General features: G+C 31.9%; 2 protein-coding genes across 2 annotated transcripts; one reads left to right on the top strand and one right to left on the bottom strand.

Annotated features, from left to right (window-relative positions):
- On the bottom strand, nucleotides 1-4,640 carry Bfra_003701 (putative phospholipid-transporting atpase 1 protein; the record flags this gene model as incomplete). Its single annotated transcript, XM_037334107.1, has 3 exons — nucleotides 1-877; nucleotides 935-4,116; nucleotides 4,182-4,640. 3 exons carry the CDS (start codon nucleotides 4,638-4,640, stop codon nucleotides 1-3), a joined length of 4,518 nt encoding a protein of 1,505 aa, XP_037194194.1.
- Nucleotides 4,641-6,013: 1,373 nt separating this feature from the next.
- On the top strand, nucleotides 6,014-6,826 carry Bfra_003700 (uncharacterized protein; the record flags this gene model as incomplete). Its single annotated transcript, XM_037334106.1, has 1 exon — nucleotides 6,014-6,826. The coding sequence occupies one exon, from the start codon at nucleotides 6,014-6,016 to the stop codon at nucleotides 6,824-6,826; it is 813 nt and encodes a 270-aa protein (XP_037194193.1).
- Nucleotides 6,827-20,157: the final 13,331 nt, after the last annotated feature.

The raw sequence follows: 20,157 nt of genomic DNA, 5'->3' as shown, positions 1-20,157 counted from the left end.
TCAACGCCGCCCCAGCATGAAACCTCGACTGCTCTTGGCCGCCGCAAGGTTGCGCGAGTTGTTCACAGAGTGCGACGACTCGATCCTGGTGAGTCCTGCCGCTGTGGTAAAGTCGTAGCTAGATTCGTAGCTCGCCCTCACTTGATCCATCGAGGCCCTAATTCTATCATACGAAGGTCTGGCTCTGTCTATCGACGTTCGAACCGGCATCTCCACCGACGGTGCATTGTGATCCGTGGAGTTGGTTCCGTCGCTGCCATTCTGTGTCCGCGTATTATGCGTCGTAACTGACGGTGGATAGATCGGTCGCCTGTCTTCGTCCACACTGGGATATTGCGCGTGCTTGCCCTTATTGGACGAATCCAATGACATCGAGGCTGTATTCTTTGGTCCCTTCTCCTCCGCTTCTTTGGTCGGTTGGAGATGATCGAATTTTCCTTGCTGTACCTGCTCCCTGATGATGTCGACATCGTACGGCCAATACACCTTCTGCAGCGCCTTGATCGCATATCGAGGGAGTATACATACGACTGGCGTAACGAGCATGACTGCCCAGAACGATAGCTGCCCGTATACTTGTGGCGCCGCCTGATAAAAGGCTGCCGCAGATATGCTGGATCCGTAGACGGCCGTCCAGAAGAAGATGAACATATCACTGACGGCGATGACCAGAAGCATCAGCCAGTCCCACCGGTACAAGTTGATGAGTATGTACAGGTTGATGGTAAACACGGTCGGGTGCGCAATATAACAGCCAAGGCGTGTTCGCTCTGACACATCCAAACCGTTGAGGGAAGCAAACGGGCCATTAGTGATGGTAAGGTACGGAATAAAGAAGCACATAATGGATTGGTAGAAGCCGTCAACCATATAGAGCCTGTCACCATTATTAGTGCACTGAAATATACCAAATAGTCACGGGGTTGGTGCTTACCAGAATTTTCTTTGAGTCCACTCCAGCCTCTCGATGCCGCGACGATATAGCTGAGGCACGGCTAGCGACACAATGTCCGACACGTCCTGATCAAAAACGCCCATAAGGACGACCGGGACAGAGGTGAAGAGCAGATTAATGAGAATAATATAGCTGTAGTCGAAAACATAAGTGATGTCAAAGTTACAGTAGACCTGAAACCAAAAGAGTGTAAATACCCAAATAATATTTTTATAAAAGAAATTACTGATAGCTTCGGCCAGTCTTCGATAAGACCATCTACCGTGAACCAGTATCAGCCTCTGGAGGAATCGGAACTGGCCAATAGCGTAGTCGGACGACATGACGGCCTGACGACCCTCAACTCCCGCGATACCGACACCCACATCTGCCTCCTGAATCATTGCAACGTCGTTTGCACCATCTCCCACCGATAGAGTCATGACGTCAAAACCTGTCTTCACCATGGCGCAAACAGCGGCTTTCTGGGCCGGACTGACGCGACAGCACAGAACCGACTTGCACTGCTTGCAGAGGAGGAGAAATTTCTGCTTCAGCTCGTCACGCAGTGCCCACCTAAGGGTGAAACCGTCGATTACCAAGCCATGCGTTGGACCTGGTGGCTCGTGATTATGTCGGGCTTCCGCTAGGTCTTGGTCACTCCCTGTGAGGTTGAACACCGCTAGATGCTTGTCAAGCTCAGCCCGTATCAGGCCAATGAATTCCTCGTCCGGAGTGTTACCGTTTTCATCCTCTTCGACCCGAAGACGAATAAGCTCCATGTCGTTGTTCAGGAGGTTACACGAAAATCCAATGTTGATTGCCGTCTCCACTTTATCGCCGGTCAACACCCAGAGTTTGATGCCTGCGTCGCCTAATAGTGCGATGGTATCCGGAACTCCGTCTTGTAGTCGGTCCTCAATGGCTGTTCCACCCAATAGTGCCATTTCTTGTTCTATCAAGTCGGCTGCCTGCTCCATTTTCTCCTCGCGCTCTTCAAGTGCTGTGGCGGCAGCATCGTGTATCTTACGCCAGCCGTAGTACTCTTCTTCGTCCAATACCCGCTCTGCAATACAGAGGGTCCGGAGACCTTCTCTAGCAAACATTTCGAGATGCTCAGCGGTTCTCTTACGCAGCTCAGCTTGCTCTCCCCGCCTCAGCCGTGAGTAGATGACGCTGTCTGCACCCTTGCAGAAGAGTACAATCTTACCGTCTGGCATCCTGACAATAGCACTCATACGCTTACGGGACGAATTGAACTCGACTACGTTCAAGATGGGGTAGTGCTTCTCTTCGCCCATGACGTTCAGATTTATGCCCTCACTAGTGTTTCCGAGAACCGTAAAGCCCATGTCACGAGCTGTTGCGACGAGTGCGGCCTCGTCCGGTGACTGTGCCTTGAATGTCATCACGTCTCCTGGGACCTCCTCAGCGATAACTGTGTGGCAGAGCGCAAGTGCCAGCATGAATCGTTCGGTAGCATGCTGCTGTTCAGGCCCGTGCTTTCCAGAGAGATCCTCCACGAAGTCCGGGGCAATAAAGGTTAGGTCTTCATCATGCAGATAAGGGTTGGCGTAAAGCTCCCGAAGATCCTTGAGCACCTTTACTTTAGCCTCGGCGATCTCAGCTCTTGCCAGTTCACCTTCCTTTTCCATGTCGATTCCCAGTCGCTTCTGCATTCCAGCCTGGGCCTCGGTGTACGCCTCGCCATAGGGCCGCCCGTTTATAGTTGCTTTCTTGAACTCCATGACATTCTGGGTCAGAGTCCCTGTCTTATCGGAAAAGATGTACTCGATTTGACCCAAGTCGTCGGATAAATTCCATGACTTCGGTATGCACGGCTGCTCGATCGGATCATACCACATCTCTCGATCGCTGTAGATGAAAACGGCCTGAAGAGTTCGCACGATCTCGACCGAGATATAGAGCGATAATGGAACCAAGTTCTGGAAGAGGATAATGGACGCCCAGAACGTGGTAAACCCACTCATATCTGGTGATCCTCCAATAGACCCGAAGTCAAAATAATGCTGTGATGCATCATTCTGTCCCCAGGCGACGCCGTTAGCGATGCCGGCAATAAGGCACATGATGAACAAGACGCCAAAGTTACAGATGATGTTGAAGTTTAGCTCCCTGGAGATGCGAGCCCGCTTACTAGGGGTTACCCCTGCGTTCATCATGGTCTTCGTGTCGTGACCAGTGAATATGACGATGCCGAGGGCCCATTCCGTATTTCTCAGATTGCAGCCTCGTAAGAGGACGTTATCGATCGTGACAGGTTCTGACATCTCATGCGATTGACCTGCAATCTTCTGATTCCACTTGATGGCGGCATTATACTTGTAGAGGTTGGGTTGTGGTGCTTCACTTTCGATCCGGAACTGTGCTCTTTCACAATCCTTCGCATGCTTGAGAGATCGCCCGCAGCGAAGAGCCTGCCGGTACTTCAGGTTGGTCTCCCCATCCAGGTTTTTGGTCTCGACGTAGCAGACGCCTTCAGGATCCGAGCTCGCCAGGATGATAACATCGGCGGGGAACTCGTCATCATTATATATTCGCACAAAGTCACCGACTTGCAGTTCTTTCCACGTACTCCGATGGAAGCGTGCTTTGCCTGGGGCTTGAATGTCATAGTTGATCAAGTCTGTCTTGGCTGTTCGTATGTCGACCTCGCTGGGCTGGAAGGACAAGGCCGAGGTTGGCTGCTCCCGGGGGTCCTGGCGCTGAGGCTGGTCCGGCCGAGGATCTGGAGACGGAACTGGCGTCATCTGGATATCTTCACGGGTCGAAACAAAGGAAGGTCTCTCCGTGTAGGGGGACATGATAGATTCCGGACGGGTCCTTGTCGTCTCGATCGACGCGCGGGGACCATCATGCCCGATGCCGCTAGCCCTCATCGCCTGGTTTTTCCTCTTCCATAAGCTCTCGATGGAATGCCAAATGATGTCTAGAAATCTTGAGGTAGCTTTCTTCGTCTTTCTCCAACTCGATACGTTGTCTTCCTTCACATTGACATTATCCCAGCCGCACAGCCGATATACTGGAGAGTTGTTGAGCTGTTTATCCGAGATGGTCCGCCGCCGATCCTCAATAGCATCTCTGACTGCTGTGATTGCAATGATGAATATCAAAGGAGCAGAGTTGAGGCCGGGATTATTAACGCCAAATATAGAGAAGAACTATTCCAAGGCTGTCAGCTTCTCATTGTTTATGGGGAGGCCCATTCACGTCAGAACGAACTTACAGCAAGCACAGTGATAAACAAGAAGAAGATATTGGCTATGTTGTGGAATTGGAAGTACAGATTCTTGGGTATAAAGGACAGCGGCGTATATTTCGCTGTGCGTATCTTGTTTCGCGCGTATGTTTGCGCCGGTTCACCATCCTCGTCCTTCAAGTCGTCAGGGAGCGGCAGGTTGAAATATAGAGTCCTGGGACCGAGCCCGGAATTTTCGGTCTCCTCTTCTTCTGGGCCGCCATCGCCTTGATTTGGCTGTTGTAGTGACTCGGAGCCTCCGGACGACTTCTTGTTCTCGTTAGAGTGTCTTTTGTTGTTTGTGCGGCTCAGGAGCGACAGCCGCTTGGCCTGGCTGCTCTTGACCGTCAGCTTGCGCGTTGCCCATCTTGACCGTTTCGTCTTGTTGATAGGCTTGTTTCCGTGGCTGCCGTCGCTCTGGTCGCCCTCGTTTGCAAGCGTTGCCATGGTATGTGAGGTTGCGGGCAGAGCACGGTCAACCCGAGAGGTCCGCCAGATTGACCTTCGCTGGCCGAATCGCTACCTCCGCCCACTCAGTAATTTGTAGTACAAACGATCCAGATTGAACTGCGGTTCGTGTCAATTGGAGTCAGATGAAAGCCGGTGGATAAGTGCAGACTTAAAATGGCGGTACGACGGAGTCGAATAAGTATCGTGATGGCAGCTGAGAGCAATTTCACTTTTCTGGGTAGATGGCAGAAGGGAGGGGGGACACAGGAAGGCGGAAGTTTTGGCTGACACTGAATTCTTGGATGGGCCGGGGTTGTAAATTCACAGTGAGCCACCAGGGCCAGACAGGTAAGACCTCCTGAGAAGCCGCATATAAATATGCGCGACCAGCCAGGGGGTCACTGGCTCAGCACGTCCTTTTGGAGAGGTGTCTTCGAGCCAAATCAAGAGAAGTCAAATTGAGGAAGTCAAAGTAAGAAGAAGCCAGATTAAGATTGTACTTATTCAAATGAAAGTCAAATCAAAGCAGAGGCCAAATTGACATGTTTTGCAGCTTCTGGTTGGCAACCCCAAAGGCCTGTAAATCGCAGTAGTATAGGAAGGTAGCATTGTATTGGTTAATTTGATGAAAGAGTAAGATTCGAAGGATTCCTTATATATCCGGTGGGGGTGCTAGCGCCCCCGTGACTACTAGCGCTAGGTCCAGTGACTACTCCCGAGTCCGAGATTTACGGCCGATGCGCGGCCGTAGATCTCCGTGTGCCTGAATTTTTACGGTACTGTATTGACAATGGTACCATACCGATAATGGTACAAACTCCGGCCCAGTATTATAATCTGTACGGTACCGCCACTGCCATGGTAGCTTTTTGGCACCGCTGCAAAGCAAAGAGAAGGCCTCGGGTCCGGAGCATATGTCGACGCTCTCTACATTCAACAACCTAGGGATCTTCTATGCCAAGCAAAGAAGGCTGACTAAAGCTGAGTGTTACGGCTGTGTATAGGCCCATACAGGGGTTATAATAGGATCCTGGAGGATTGTAGCTAAGCAGGTACCCACTGTTATGCTGCTTACTATGGGGCAAGTTACAAGAATAAGGCATTTAATTAGCTAAAAGCGCGATCCACCTGGGCGAATATTCCGTATTTAGTAGATTACAAGCTGACATGCTTCCTGCCCTCCACCCGTATAGGTGCCTACCTGGTCTAAATAATGTAATCAGCAGTATGCCAGGAAGATTGCTAATATAAGTATAAGAACTTTCTCTTCATGTTACCGAATACTGCCGCCCTACCTAAGCACCGTCCGCCGAGAGTAGAAATTTTACTAGTTCTAGCATACTACAAGACAAAAAGCATAAGAGCGCAAAATGGCCGAACAGCGACACGGGCCGCTGTCTGTGATCCATGCGGGCCTCATGCGCACCGGTACACTGTCAATGAAGCGCGCCTACGAGATGCTCGGCCTGCGCGCGCATCACGGCTTCGAGATGGACTCGTGGGATGACTATGCGGGGCTAGAGCTCGCGGCCGAGGCCACGTGGCCAAGCGTGCCCGGCGCGCGGAAGCCCGTGCCCCCACCCTTCACCAGCGCCGACTGGGACCGGCTGTTCCCCAACTATGACGTCGTCACCGACCTGGCCTCGCTCTTCGCCGACGAGATGATCCGCGCGTATCCCGAGGCCAAGGTGGTGGTAGTGCAGCGGGATTTTGACGCCTGGTGGGCCAGCTTCGCGAGCGCCGTCCTATCAAAGGACATCCCGGGCAACCCACTCGCCTTGGCGCTGGTCCACGCCCTCTATCGGGCAGCCGGGACGCGCGTGTTCGACGCCGTCTCAAAGATGGTCAACGGCGCCTTTGGCACACAGTCGTACCGCGACATCACCACCGAGAAGGCGAGAGACTTCTACGACGCATACTACAGCCGCATCCGCCAGATGGTGCCCGCGGAGCGGAGGCTCGAGTATAGTTTAAGCCAGGGCTGGGAGCCACTGTGCCGCTTCCTCGATAAGCCCATCCCAGATGCGCCATTCCCCCGTGTCAATGACAGTGGCGAGATGCAGCGCCGAAAGATGAGTGAGTTCGGGAGGATTGTGTTCCAGGCCGGGCGCAACATGCTGCCTTACCTTCTTGGAGGAGCCGGCGCTGTGCTCTCCGTCTGGCTGTATAGCATCTCCAAGTAGCCGAGAGGGGCGAGTGGAGAGGGGACGCAAACTGTTGATTAATTGTTTAGTGAGTGCCGATGTATAGTAACAGTAGGTATTATTTCCTATAACTTGGAGACTTGATGCACATATAAACATACAACCGGTTCCGCAACTAGATTGAAACCCTGCGATTTAGCCGACGCTAACTTGGCAATTTAACCGCCACCATAAATAAATGAATCTATTATTAATAAATTTTGTAAATTTACCAACTTGATTTAAAGAAAACAAAAGAGAGGTTTAATCCTAATATAATTCGATAAATCAAGGATACGTTTTTATAACTAGATATAAGAGTGTACGGTAAACCAGGGCAAAGCTTTGATCAATGTAAATATGAAGAAGAAGAAGAAGTATCGAATGCTTCTTCTTCTTCTTTGGGTAGCTAGCTAAGGAGAGTCATGTGACCCGAAAGATCCGAGCCACTCTGACACCAACTATACCATCACAAAGAAGTTTAGCTCATATAACATAAACAAGTGCTATTACAAGTATTTACTACAAAATTCTATTATTTCAGTCATATTAATCTACCAAATATTATGTTTTAAGCCTTTACCTTTGATTCTATACTAGAATGTCTAAATCAATTAAAAATCAAAAGGATTATTAGAACATTTTGTATCCGAGGATTCAGGGAATTCTTGTACTAAGCGGCCGGAACTCTTTAGTTCAGTTCCTGTATCGTTTATTTCATATAAATCATTCTAAAGCATAAATAAATAAGCAAACCGTTGATCTCGTTGTTATATTTTGATAGACTATATATCGACCCTTAACCTTTAATTAACAAGGAAACATACAAATAGAAATGACAGCCGTAACCACTGACTAGTGATAACAATAAAGTCTGATAAAAAGAATAAATATGTGACCAAGATAAGTTCAAAACATACGAAGTATGAGGAGATGTCAGAAATCATACTGTGCCGTAGGTCAGCTTCATTTGCGCTGACAGAGAACCACCATGCTCATAATTCTTCAACTGCGTCTTGTTTGAGAATTTCAAAGTTCAACTTTAGAAAAGAATCTTAGGAATTTCCTAGAATCTAAGCTCTATAGAATTCTCCTCCTCAAAATCATCTGCAGATACTTCCCTACTTCTCAGAGTCCCGGACAATTTGGTAGCGTTGACGTAGTGGAACAATTATCGATGCAGTAGAACATGAAGCGTGAAACATGAAACGTCATTCTTCAACGGCATCTCTTCCACGGCTATTTCTAACCGCTTGATATCACTATTAAATACCTAGGTACTTAATACGAGTATTACTCTCGAGATCCTATGGACTAATCAATTACACATGTAAAAAAAAATACAACCATTAGAGTCCGCTTCTGTACTAGACAATTACCACCAGTCCATCCATCAATTTTAAATTAACAAATATCTGCAACCTTTCTAATCCAAGCAGGGTTGGGCACTGGATAGGGTATACTCGGGGTAACCCAGGGTATAACCCGGCTAATATTACACTTAGCTTTATCTCTATGGGGTAGGATAATTATTCTATAGATTACTTAGATATTCAGAGTATTTATAAGATATATTATATATAATAAAAATATTTGAAAATATATTTGAGAGATTATAAGTATTATAATATAATAGTTTTTTATTTAAATTATAATATAATTTTGAAGTTAAATAAAGAAAAAATAAAGATATATTATTTGTATTCTAAAATAACTATTAATAATTTTTATATAATTTCTCTAAAAGCTTTATTTCTATAATTTGCTTATCTTTTTTGTATTATCTATTAATTCTTTATTATTTTATATCCTTGAATATTATATATTAGTATTATAAGCCTCAATAATTCAATTATAGAATATTAGAAAACACTAGATACTTAAAAGAGTTTTAGGTATATATATAATATTAGTTATAGAATACCCTAGAAATATAGGATATAATTTCCAAAATAATAAATTCTAAGAAAAACAGAATATAATAAGTAAGAAGGCTTTATTAGGATTAGTAATATCCTAAAGGATTAGTTTTAAAACAAAAAGAATAAATTAGAATATTAAAAGTTGTAGAATTAATATTCTATAATAAATAGCTTAGAAATAATAATACTTTAGAAGTACTTAATTATTCCAACTATTTAAATAAAATAAAGATTTATATAAAAGAATAGATTTTATTATAATATAGAGCTTTATATTTAAGAATAATTATTAGTTTTATTATTATAGTTATAAGAATTGTAATTAATTATAATCTTATTGAATTCCTATTTGAAATCTAGTTAAAACTATTTCGAGAGATCTCTAGCCACTTTCACATAACCCTAGAGGCAGCTTCTATAACAATATTAGTTGAGGTATTAATACATGGAATAATAATATTCGGGGTTTTTACCGTTAAATTTAATCTGTATATTCGAAATAAAGTGAAATCAATTTATAATAAATTTAGGATTCTTATAGAAAGCTTTTTGAAAATTATAAATATAATTAAAATATATCCTTAACTCTTTATTATATTTCATAAATCAATACGTCTATTACTTTTCAACTTTTTTTCTCTTTTTGAAATTAAGATTATAATTAATCATATTTTTTATTACTTTATATTTGAATATAAAACCTCTCAAATCTAGATTAATTATATATTGAATAATACTATTTTCTTTCAATTCTAAAAGATTATTAGATATATATTAATATTTGATATAAAGAATAGATTTACTTATTCTATATTAAATCATAATACTTAATATATTATATACTTTAATAATCTTTCAAATACTTAGTTTTTTGTTTCTTTGTATAATCTTAATAATTAAAAGGAGTTATATTTCTTTATTTATAGATTTTATAATAAATAATTAATATATCATATATTAAATTAAATAAATAGGAATTAAGGTGAAAGTAGTCTACATGGTGATATGGCCTGTATGTATATAAATCACGTTAGTTATTTGAAGAATTTTTTTTTATAAAATAATATATTAAATGAGACAATACAAATTTTCAATAGTATAATTCAAATAATATAATCTAATATTTTTAATTTTATTATATAATTAGAAATAATCTTCTTTTTAAATAATAACTATAGAATAATTATATAATATTTATTTATATATACTTTAAATATTTAGATTATTTAGTAAGTATATACTCTATAAAAGCTTATAGGGTAGGATATACTACTCTGTGAGGCCAGATACCCCGGGTAGGGTACGGGTGCCCAGCCCTGAATTCAAGCAACGACACCTCAAAAATAGTGAAGATTAGAAATACACTTAAACGTTAACATACATAGCCGAGGATCCTGAATACAACTCTCTCACTAAAAATTGTATGCGAATTCTCCCATAACCTTACCTGCCGAGATCCGTGAAATCTACTAGGGTCAATTGTAAGTAATAATTAATACAAAATTAACGCCTTGGAGCAATAATCGATGCAGTAGAACATGAAACGAGTAGGTGGGAAACTGAATATTTTTTTATTAGCGAGCTGAACGACGGGTAATAGTTTTTTGGTGTTAGATTTGAGGTACTGAAAATGAGAAACGGTTTACTCATTCACAGGGCTGGGCATAGGGTAGGGTATATCCGGGGTAACCCAGGAAATTACCTAACTGATATATTATCCTGCTTTACCTCTATAGATCAGATAAATCCTACTACAAAACCAAATATACTGGGTTTAGACATAAAGTATAAATATATCCAAAGTAACCCAGATATATATTAAGTATTTACTAGTCTATTTACCCTTCTGCTCTACCTCTGCAGGTTGAATAGACCCTCTTATAAGGTCAAATATACCGGGTAGGATATGAGTGCCCAGCCCTGCTCATTTATAGGGGAATCTAGAACAATTAGCTAATAACTAAATCGTACATAATAAGGTACTATAATTAGGCACTATATAAACTCAGGAAGAAGAGATGAGAAACATTCATGCGTTGGGGCAGTAAAAGAATTCTACTCAAAGCTATATAAATAAAATAATAGAAACTTTCACCACCTTAATATACGAATATTTCTCATCTGTTATACCTGATCTTTAAAAGCCCTATATATATAACATTTAAGTTAGAGAGATTCTATCTCTTAACATGCGGACCGTATTATGTATTTTTGTAACAAAATTTCCATCGATCGAATATTGAATTAACTTTATAAAGCAATTGACTAGTAAGATCATTATAATTAAAGATCTAAAATTTGATAAGTTCAATAATTGTAATACGAGATTGATTGATTGATTAATTGATTGATTTAATTTAATATCCCACTTCAGTTCATGACTATATAAGATAACTAGGCCATAAGAGCACTAGCAAGTAACTTTTAATATACAAAATGATAATATCATATTAAGGGAAGTGAAAACAAATATTAGGGTCTTTTATCTGCTACTATATATAATCTATATAGTAGATATTATAATCTCAGTCGTAATGCTTCCCCCTCTGAGTTTAGCGGTCATCGCATTAGACAAGGTGTGTATACAGTCCAGCCGCTGCTTTCAACATCTATAAAAATCACGCTCCCCCTTTTAACCCTTTTTTCTCTTTAATTTCCTTTTAATATTTCCTCATCTAGTTATTCAAACTTGTTATACGTTGTAAGCCTTTTTTGTATTAACTCATTTTACATTTCCTTTTATATTAGCCTTACTGTAGCTAAAAAAACTTAATAGAAATATCATTAAGTACGATTTTCGATCTACTACCTTGAATTCGATGCTTTTAATTGTTATAATTATAATCAATTATAGTCAATCAATTAAGTTACTTACAATCTACTAGCTAAGACATAAGGAATACGGCAATCCGGTTTTCTATCCTTATTAATACATTATTATAATATTCACAATTACTTCAATAACTTCAGCTATAGAACCTTTCACTTTAGTCTTAACCTCTTTCGCTATAATTGACTAATCAAGAAAATGCCTTATTATAATATACAGTACTTCTGCTATCTCACTACTAGAAATAGCTAATATATTAAAGAAAGGATTAACGTGGTTTATCAGTGCATAGCCTATATCAATAGGTGGCCCACCTCATTTTATATACAAAATTCGTTTGTGTGTAATTGTACACTTTCTTTATTTATTTATTAAATCTTTTAAAATCTGAATATATAAAATTTAATTATAATTATATTATAAAAATCTAATCTCTTTTTAAAAATTCGAATTAATATAAGAGTTATTACAGAAATAGTTTTTTTGTAACGAAAATCGTAACAATTTCTACTTTTTTTTTAGAATAAAATAAGAAAATTTATATTAAAATTATATATTCAAAAGACTAAATTTTAATTATTATTTAATATTCTTTTTTATTTAGAAATTAATGATTAGTTATTAAAATATAATTATTAAAAAAAGCTTAATTTTGGTATATTTTTGAAGTGGGCCATCTATTGATATAAGCCACGCACTGATAAACCACGTTATAGTAAATTTCTACATAACGAAATCATGATATACACAGTCTGTCTTAGACTTAGACTAATTTGTAATAAAAGTAGTTGATTTTTACTACAAACTGCAATCTCCTGAGTATCAACAACGAAACATTGACAGTTCAAGGATTGGGTCGCCCGCAGACAGCCATAGGTATCTACAAGGAGGCAGATCGTATAACCTCCGAAAAAGTCCTATTCACAATTATGACCATATCAAAAGGATGGACTTCATATTCAGTTTGGAAGGATTATCAGTCCAATATCCTGTTTCTTACAGAAAAGTGTGTAACCATCAGAATGAATCCACAGTCATCACACAATCTTATTTCTACAAGGGGAAGATTCTCCAGTACAATTCAACTTACATAAAAACTGATAGGAGAATTTTGAATAGTCATTCGCAATACTACCAGCAATCAAGAAATATTGCTGTAACCAGTACATTATGATACAGAGGAAGTGTTTGCGATAGCCCCAAATAAATGTATTTCGGAATGAGAACATAGGATTGACATATTCAGTCTGTAGTTACAGAGTATCTTTTTATAACAGAAATAATACATCAATGCTAAGACATCTTTGATAATAAGGATATTGAAAAAGGAGAAGTAATTGTGTAAACAAGAGTATTCACTTCAAAGGAATGACTTCAATACAATGGCTATTATATCAAAGAGATTAAGCGAATGCGAAAGAGACTAGCTCTTTCAGTAGTGCCTATATAAGGCCTACTACTTTCCTACATAGCTAGCTCTTTAGATAGAATACAATTAGACATACAGGACCTATAATACGTGGGTGCTACGTCTTTCGTATCCTTCTCGAACCAACAGTAATAGTATAATAAAAATATATGATGGGTTGTAAAGTATAGTTTTATTTTATAGAAATAGTATAAGAAGTCTATATAAGCTCTTCGAATTTCTTGTTTTTACTATCTTTTTATAATTTAATTATATGATTAATATACTAAATTTTTTTCTGAATATTATTAATTATTTCTATTTATTCAAAATAACTATTTTTAATTCTATCTTTTATAATTATATACTTATTGCTCTACACTTCAAAAGTATAATCATTTAATATACATCTGTTTGGGAATAATCTAGTATTCCTAATAAGATTAAATATAATAAGCTAGATATTATATTATTTGATAATATTCGATAAATAGTAATAATAATATTAGTTGATGATAATTCAGGCTATAGATTAGAAATTCAAGGTATATTTTAATATTAAAGTATTCAGCTTTTAGTAACAATAATTGACTTATAATTAATTAAGTAGGAACTATTATTATTTATAGTAATAATAATATAGAGAATAATGAAGAAAATAATAACAATTATAAACTTCCTATAATCAAAAAACTATAATGTACTTTTTTATAGATAAGGAACGTTATGCTAAAAGACTTAAGCCTAGATAATACAATTTAAGGAAATGAAAACATAGTTTTAAATAAAATAAATAACAATTACTTATGAATAAAGGAGATTATAGATTTACCTTTTAATAAGAGAATCTTGATTGAAAGATATCATAATAGCTGGGGTACTCAAGGTATATACATCAGCTATATATTATTATAAGAAGTAGTTTTTTAACTATATACAGGTAGATTATTAGTTTTAGTAAATAATAAATCAGATATTCCTAATCTCTAAGCTACTTCTGTTTCCATCTTATAATGCTTTTTTCATTAATATTTATAATAGGTAATATTCAGAATATAGTTTATATATAATAATTTAATAGAGGTTTCATTAATCTTAATAGGATTAACTTATATTAATTTATTTAATCTTTAGGTTTTAGGAATAATAACTTTAATAAAACTTACTTTGAAATAAAAGTATTTAAATAAATATTAATATTTAGAAAATAAATAGAGATATTTTCAAATAAAATATAGTTTCTTTAGATCCTTTTAATATAATTTATTAATACTCCTTAATTAATAAGTATACTTTATAAGTTTAATATATAACTTAGATTATTATAAAGATTTAAATATTCTTTTTATTATATTAAAAAGGAGATTAAACAAAAGCCTTTTTATTTAAATATTATTCATCTATTATTTATTATTTGCTTCTACACTCATGTATATAACTAGTTTCCAAAACCCATTTTTTTAAACCTTATAAAAAAATTCTAAAATATTATTAAGCTATATTTAATTACAACTTTATCACGGAGGATAGCTATGTCATTTGGTCACCTTAATTAGGAAGTAGGTATATATAATAATAATAAACTAGATTAACTTAAAATATAATTATAAGGATTATATCTATCTTATATATTTAAATCAAATAATAGAATTATTTAATTAGATTAATAAAGCTTATTAATATTAATAATAAAAGAATGTTTTATAATTATATGAGTAGGTATTTTAGAAAAGTGCTATGCTCAATTATATAATATTATATAAAATAATGATTTCTGTGATATACTTTCTAAATTGATTAGTGTTTTGATAATTATACCAAATGATTTACAGAATAAATAAAGGAAAATTGGTAGATAATAAGTATTATAAATATTAGTAAATATATTTTCCGGGTAGTTATTATAAATTTGGCTTATTGAATAAATATATTTATAAATAAAGAAGATTGAGGTATATAAGATATATAAGTTTTGTAGTAAAACAAATGAAAAGCTGATATATAAATATAGATAATTATTAAAATAAATATAAGTCCTTAAGTAAATAATTTAATAAATCAATTTTTTGCATACAGATTAATTCTATATTATTATTTATTTAAATCAAACAAATATTTTTAAAACTTAATTTAAAAGATAATTCCGTATAGTGTTTTTATGACATTAATAGAAATTAATAGAATTTGAGAATTATAAAAACTTTTAAATATGATAATTAATTAATATAAATATAAAATAAAAATATTTCTTATCTCTTAAATTTAATTTTTTGAGTTATCTTTATTTAGTTTTCATTATACCTTTCTTAATTCGAAAATTGTTTTCTAAAAGAATTATATTTCTATTATTTTATAAGTTTTTTGTTATTAAATAATCTCTTTAGATTCTAATTAGTATATATAGATAATTATATATAATTCCTTTGTGATTTTTCCTTTTTAGAGTTTTTTATTACTCTATCTAGAAATAATAAATTCTCTAGTTTATTAAATAAATTATATAATAATACTAAATTACATTCTTTTATTATTATTTACTTAAATCGATTTGGGAAAAAATTATTTACACAAAAATCATTTAATTTTAATACATTTGAATATATTAGAAATTTTTTAAAAAAGATGTATAATAATAAATGGAAAATATTTTATTTGTTTAATAATGAAACTAATTGTACTAATATTTTATCTATAAATTATAAGAATCTATTTGTTTTTTCTGTTTGTGTTTTTGATTCTAATAAATTCTTCTTATATAATAAAAATTCTGAAACTCTATCTTCTTTTTTTTATTCTAAGTTTTCAATTTTTAAGCTCAAATCTATTTCTAAAAAGATACTAATTTATAAAAATTAATTAAAGATTATTATATAAAATATAAGGAATAAAGATAATAAAAATTATATATTTTATATAAAATATATTTAATCCCTTTTATTTAATTATTATAAAAATTATAAAAAGTATTTTAAAAGAAAGCAAAATTCTTCTTCCAAATATTAAAAATATTAAATATATCAATATTTATTTTTTCCAATATTTTTATAACCTTTAACTATCTATTTAATAGAGTTTTGGGATTCTGGTTATATAACACTGTTTAAAAAAATAAGTATTTATAAGAACCTTAATTACTTATTATATTAAACTAATATAAGATTTTTAAAAGATAATCCCAAATAAAAAATCTACTTATATTATAATATCAATTATATTAATAATAAAAAAAGAGAATAATAAATTTATTGATTTTAATTTACTTTTATTATTAATATAAAGTGTTTCTCCTTTTGTTATTAAATCATCCCGATTATTTATATATTCTTCTTTATTTAAAAGATTATTATTTTTCTTTTCAATTAAGAAATAGAAATCTACTTCTTTTCTTCAATCTCTAATTATAAAATATACAAAAATTAATACAAAAATTCCTTTTATTATAAAAATAAGGTTTTAATTTATTAGAAATACTAAAGAATCAATAGTTTTTATAAACAAAAATAAAAAGGTTATATTTAAAATCAAGAATAATAATAATTTAAATAATAAGTATTATATTATTAGTAATAAGAATATAATTAATTCTAATAATAAACTTATTAAAAAAAAAGATAATTTGATTTATTATAATTTAAAATTAAATTTATTATAAAAAAGCAAGCTTTTAAAAATAAATATATTATATAAATCTTAATAATATTATTTAATTATTATAATCATTATTCAATATAATATTATTATAACCTTATTAAAAATAATTAAAATTATATTTATTATAATTTATCTAATCTTCTTAATCCTTATATTTATATTTTAAAGATTTAATAAGAATATAAAATAATTAAACTTTTATTATAATAAATTCTTAATTAATTTATTTATTATTATTTCTATAATAAATAAATAAATAAAATAGAAACTGCCTCTTATATATTTTTGATATAACTATATATTCTATATATCAATATATCTTAACTTAATAATAATTCTTTTGTTTTTATTAATAATTAATCTAATAGTTTGTTGATTGTTATAAAAGATTATAACTAATTATTTGATTATAAAATTGATTTCCTTAAGGAAGCAAAATATTACTAATATTTTTTTTAATATATACTTAATTTCTAATAATTTAATTTTTGTTGTTGATATAGTTACTATATTCTATTTAGAAGCTTTCTATATTACTAATCCTTTGAATAAGGATATTAGGAATTCTTGAGATAATCTTTTTGATTTCTTATTATTAGTAAATAAGGTATCTAAAAACAATAATAATTATGGGATCTATTCTCTATAATATTCAATTATATAATATCTTGTATTCTAGAGATATTAAATATAATAATCAATTGTTTTTATATAATTTAGAAATAGATTGATTAAAAAGTAATTAAATTAGAATACTATAAAAACTATATTTACTTTAATTATAATTACTATATATAATATTGATTCTACCTTTTCTTAATATATTCGTATAAATATAATAATTACTTATTTATCGAATTTTATGAATTTAATAATAGATAGCAGAATATATAAATTATCTTTATTAAGATTAAATTTCTTTATAATCTTTTTAATATATATATTATGGGCTAATTATAGTTTCCCTATCTTTCAATCGCAAATAATCTAAATACCTAAGAATCACTTTATATCGCCTAGATTTCTCAATTTATAGACTATCTTAATATTAGAAATAATATTATTAGCTATAGATATATTTTTGTAATAATATATGATTTATATATTATCCATAAAGAATAATATTAAAATAATTTAATTTGAATTTATAAAAAAATAGGATTTCTTTTTATACTAATTTAAACCTAGATTTTTTAATATTTTACTAAAATCCTTGAATTAGATAGTAGGAGAATCTCAAAAATCATATAGTATATAATTAAATATTATATATTTATTTGATTCCTTAAATCTATTAGGTAAATAGCAAATTATAAATATATCTAATAAATCTCTTTAAATATTAATAAATATATTTATAATATCAAATTGCTTTATTTCTAAATTGTATTTTGTTATTAAAACTATAACGATTCTAAATAATCTTTTAGTAAATATAGTAATATAAATTGATTCAATTATATTTTTAGCTTAAAGATTACTATAAATAATTAATCTGGCTTTATATCTATTAAGGAATTCTTGCTTATTATATTTATATATAAATATTTATTACAATGAAATAAAAGTAATTAATATATCTTTATTATTTATTTTATATTAAATTTTATAATCTTTTAGATTGTTTATTTTAATTTTATATTTATATTTGAATTATTTTCCTAAAAAATGATTTTTGAAATAATAATAATATTATAATAATTTAGATAATCCTGAAAGATATAGTTTAAATAATTCCTTTAAATAGTTTTTTCTCAAAGTATTAGGTAGACTAGTTTTTGTTTATATAATAAAGGTGATCATATTATATATAATAATAAATAAATATTATTCCTTTTATTTATTTATATTTGAATAACTAGATCAAAATGTAGTATGAAAATCTTTAATATATAAATCACTTTCTTACAATATATTTGTAATAAGAGTATTAATAAATATCTAATTATATAATAACATTTTATTCTGTAATCTTTTTTATTATTAAATGAGATATTAGTGATTTGTAGATATATTAATATTAGGAATTAATTAATTAAAATCAAAGGATTAATATTTATTTGGATTAAAAGTTGGGTAAGGGATTTCAATCCTTATAATCCTTTGTTTTTTGAGTACTCGATTAAAAAACAATAAAATTTGATTTTCCTTGAATTAATTGATTATATATATTGAGAAAAATAATCTTTCTAATAATATTATTTTCTTAATTATATATAAGTTTATAGTATTAATAAAATGAGTATCTGAATTGCTTTTATATTCTTTATATATAATTTGAATAATATTATTAGTATACTTATATTCTATATTTTCTAATTAATTACTATAATTACTTTATATTATTAGAATAGAATATATAAACTCCTTTATCTAATTAATTTGTTTTTAAATTGAAATTCAGTTTTTTATTTTTAAGATTTCTTTAGAATACAAAGCCTTATATATACTACTACTTTTGAGATTCAATAATATATTTTCATTCCTTAAATATATTTTTGAATCCTATTCTTTTTAAGGTATATTTATAGTATATATAATAGTATTATTAGTTTTAGTAGTAATATATATTAAAGTTATTATATTATTTTTTTAATTAATAATGATTCTATTAATATTGATTATTTATTAAATATTAAGAGTTAGTATAAATTACTATGATTTTTGATCTGTATGAATATTAATAATTTTATTTAAAAGATTCATTTTATATGTTCTTTCTTTAAAGAAAGTAATATTTCGAGTAATAATAATTCTTTTAAACTTGGGAATCTAAATATAATAAATTAATAAATCTAGTATATATCTAATAAGATATTTAATATTAATTTTAGAATTAGTTTTATATATCTTTTTGTTTATATCTAATTCTTATTCCTTATTTAATAAATATACTCTATATTCATATTAATAAATCCTATTTCAATTTGAGTATAAATCAATAATTAAATAATCTATAACTGATAATACAGATAATTAAAGATATTTATAGAATCAAATATTTAATACTTTATTTAATAACTTAAATAATTAAGCTTTAAAAAAGCTAATATTATATAAATAAATAATAGCTTATACTATCTCAATTTATAATAGATCTAATATCTCTAAGAATATTTATATTTTGATTTATTTAGTAATTACTTTTTGTTCTATTTGTTCTGATTCTTTATTTGATTTGTATATATTGAATAATAATAATTCTAGTTTTATATCTTTAATTTTAATCTATTTCTTGAATACAATATTTTCTATAATCCTAATAATTAAGGTATTATTATTTTGCTTAATATAGATTATTAAAAAACTATATTTTCGGAATATTTAAGTAAAATAGTTTTAAATTATCTCAAAAATCTCAAAATATATCTTTTGATATAATAAGAAACTAAAGATCTTTTTATTATACATATCTTTGATTATTAGGAATTAGAATACTTTTATATATATATATAGAAAATCAAATAAATCCTATTATACTTTATAAAAGGAATAAGATAATTAATATTCATTAAAAGCT

Source organism: Botrytis fragariae (assembly GCF_013461495.1).
Source record: "Botrytis fragariae strain BVB16 chromosome Unknown tig00000045, whole genome shotgun sequence".
NCBI classification, from domain to species: domain Eukaryota; kingdom Fungi; phylum Ascomycota; class Leotiomycetes; order Helotiales; family Sclerotiniaceae; genus Botrytis; species Botrytis fragariae.
Note: the sequence above shows the minus strand (reverse complement) of the source record. Positions and strands in the feature narration are given on the sequence as shown.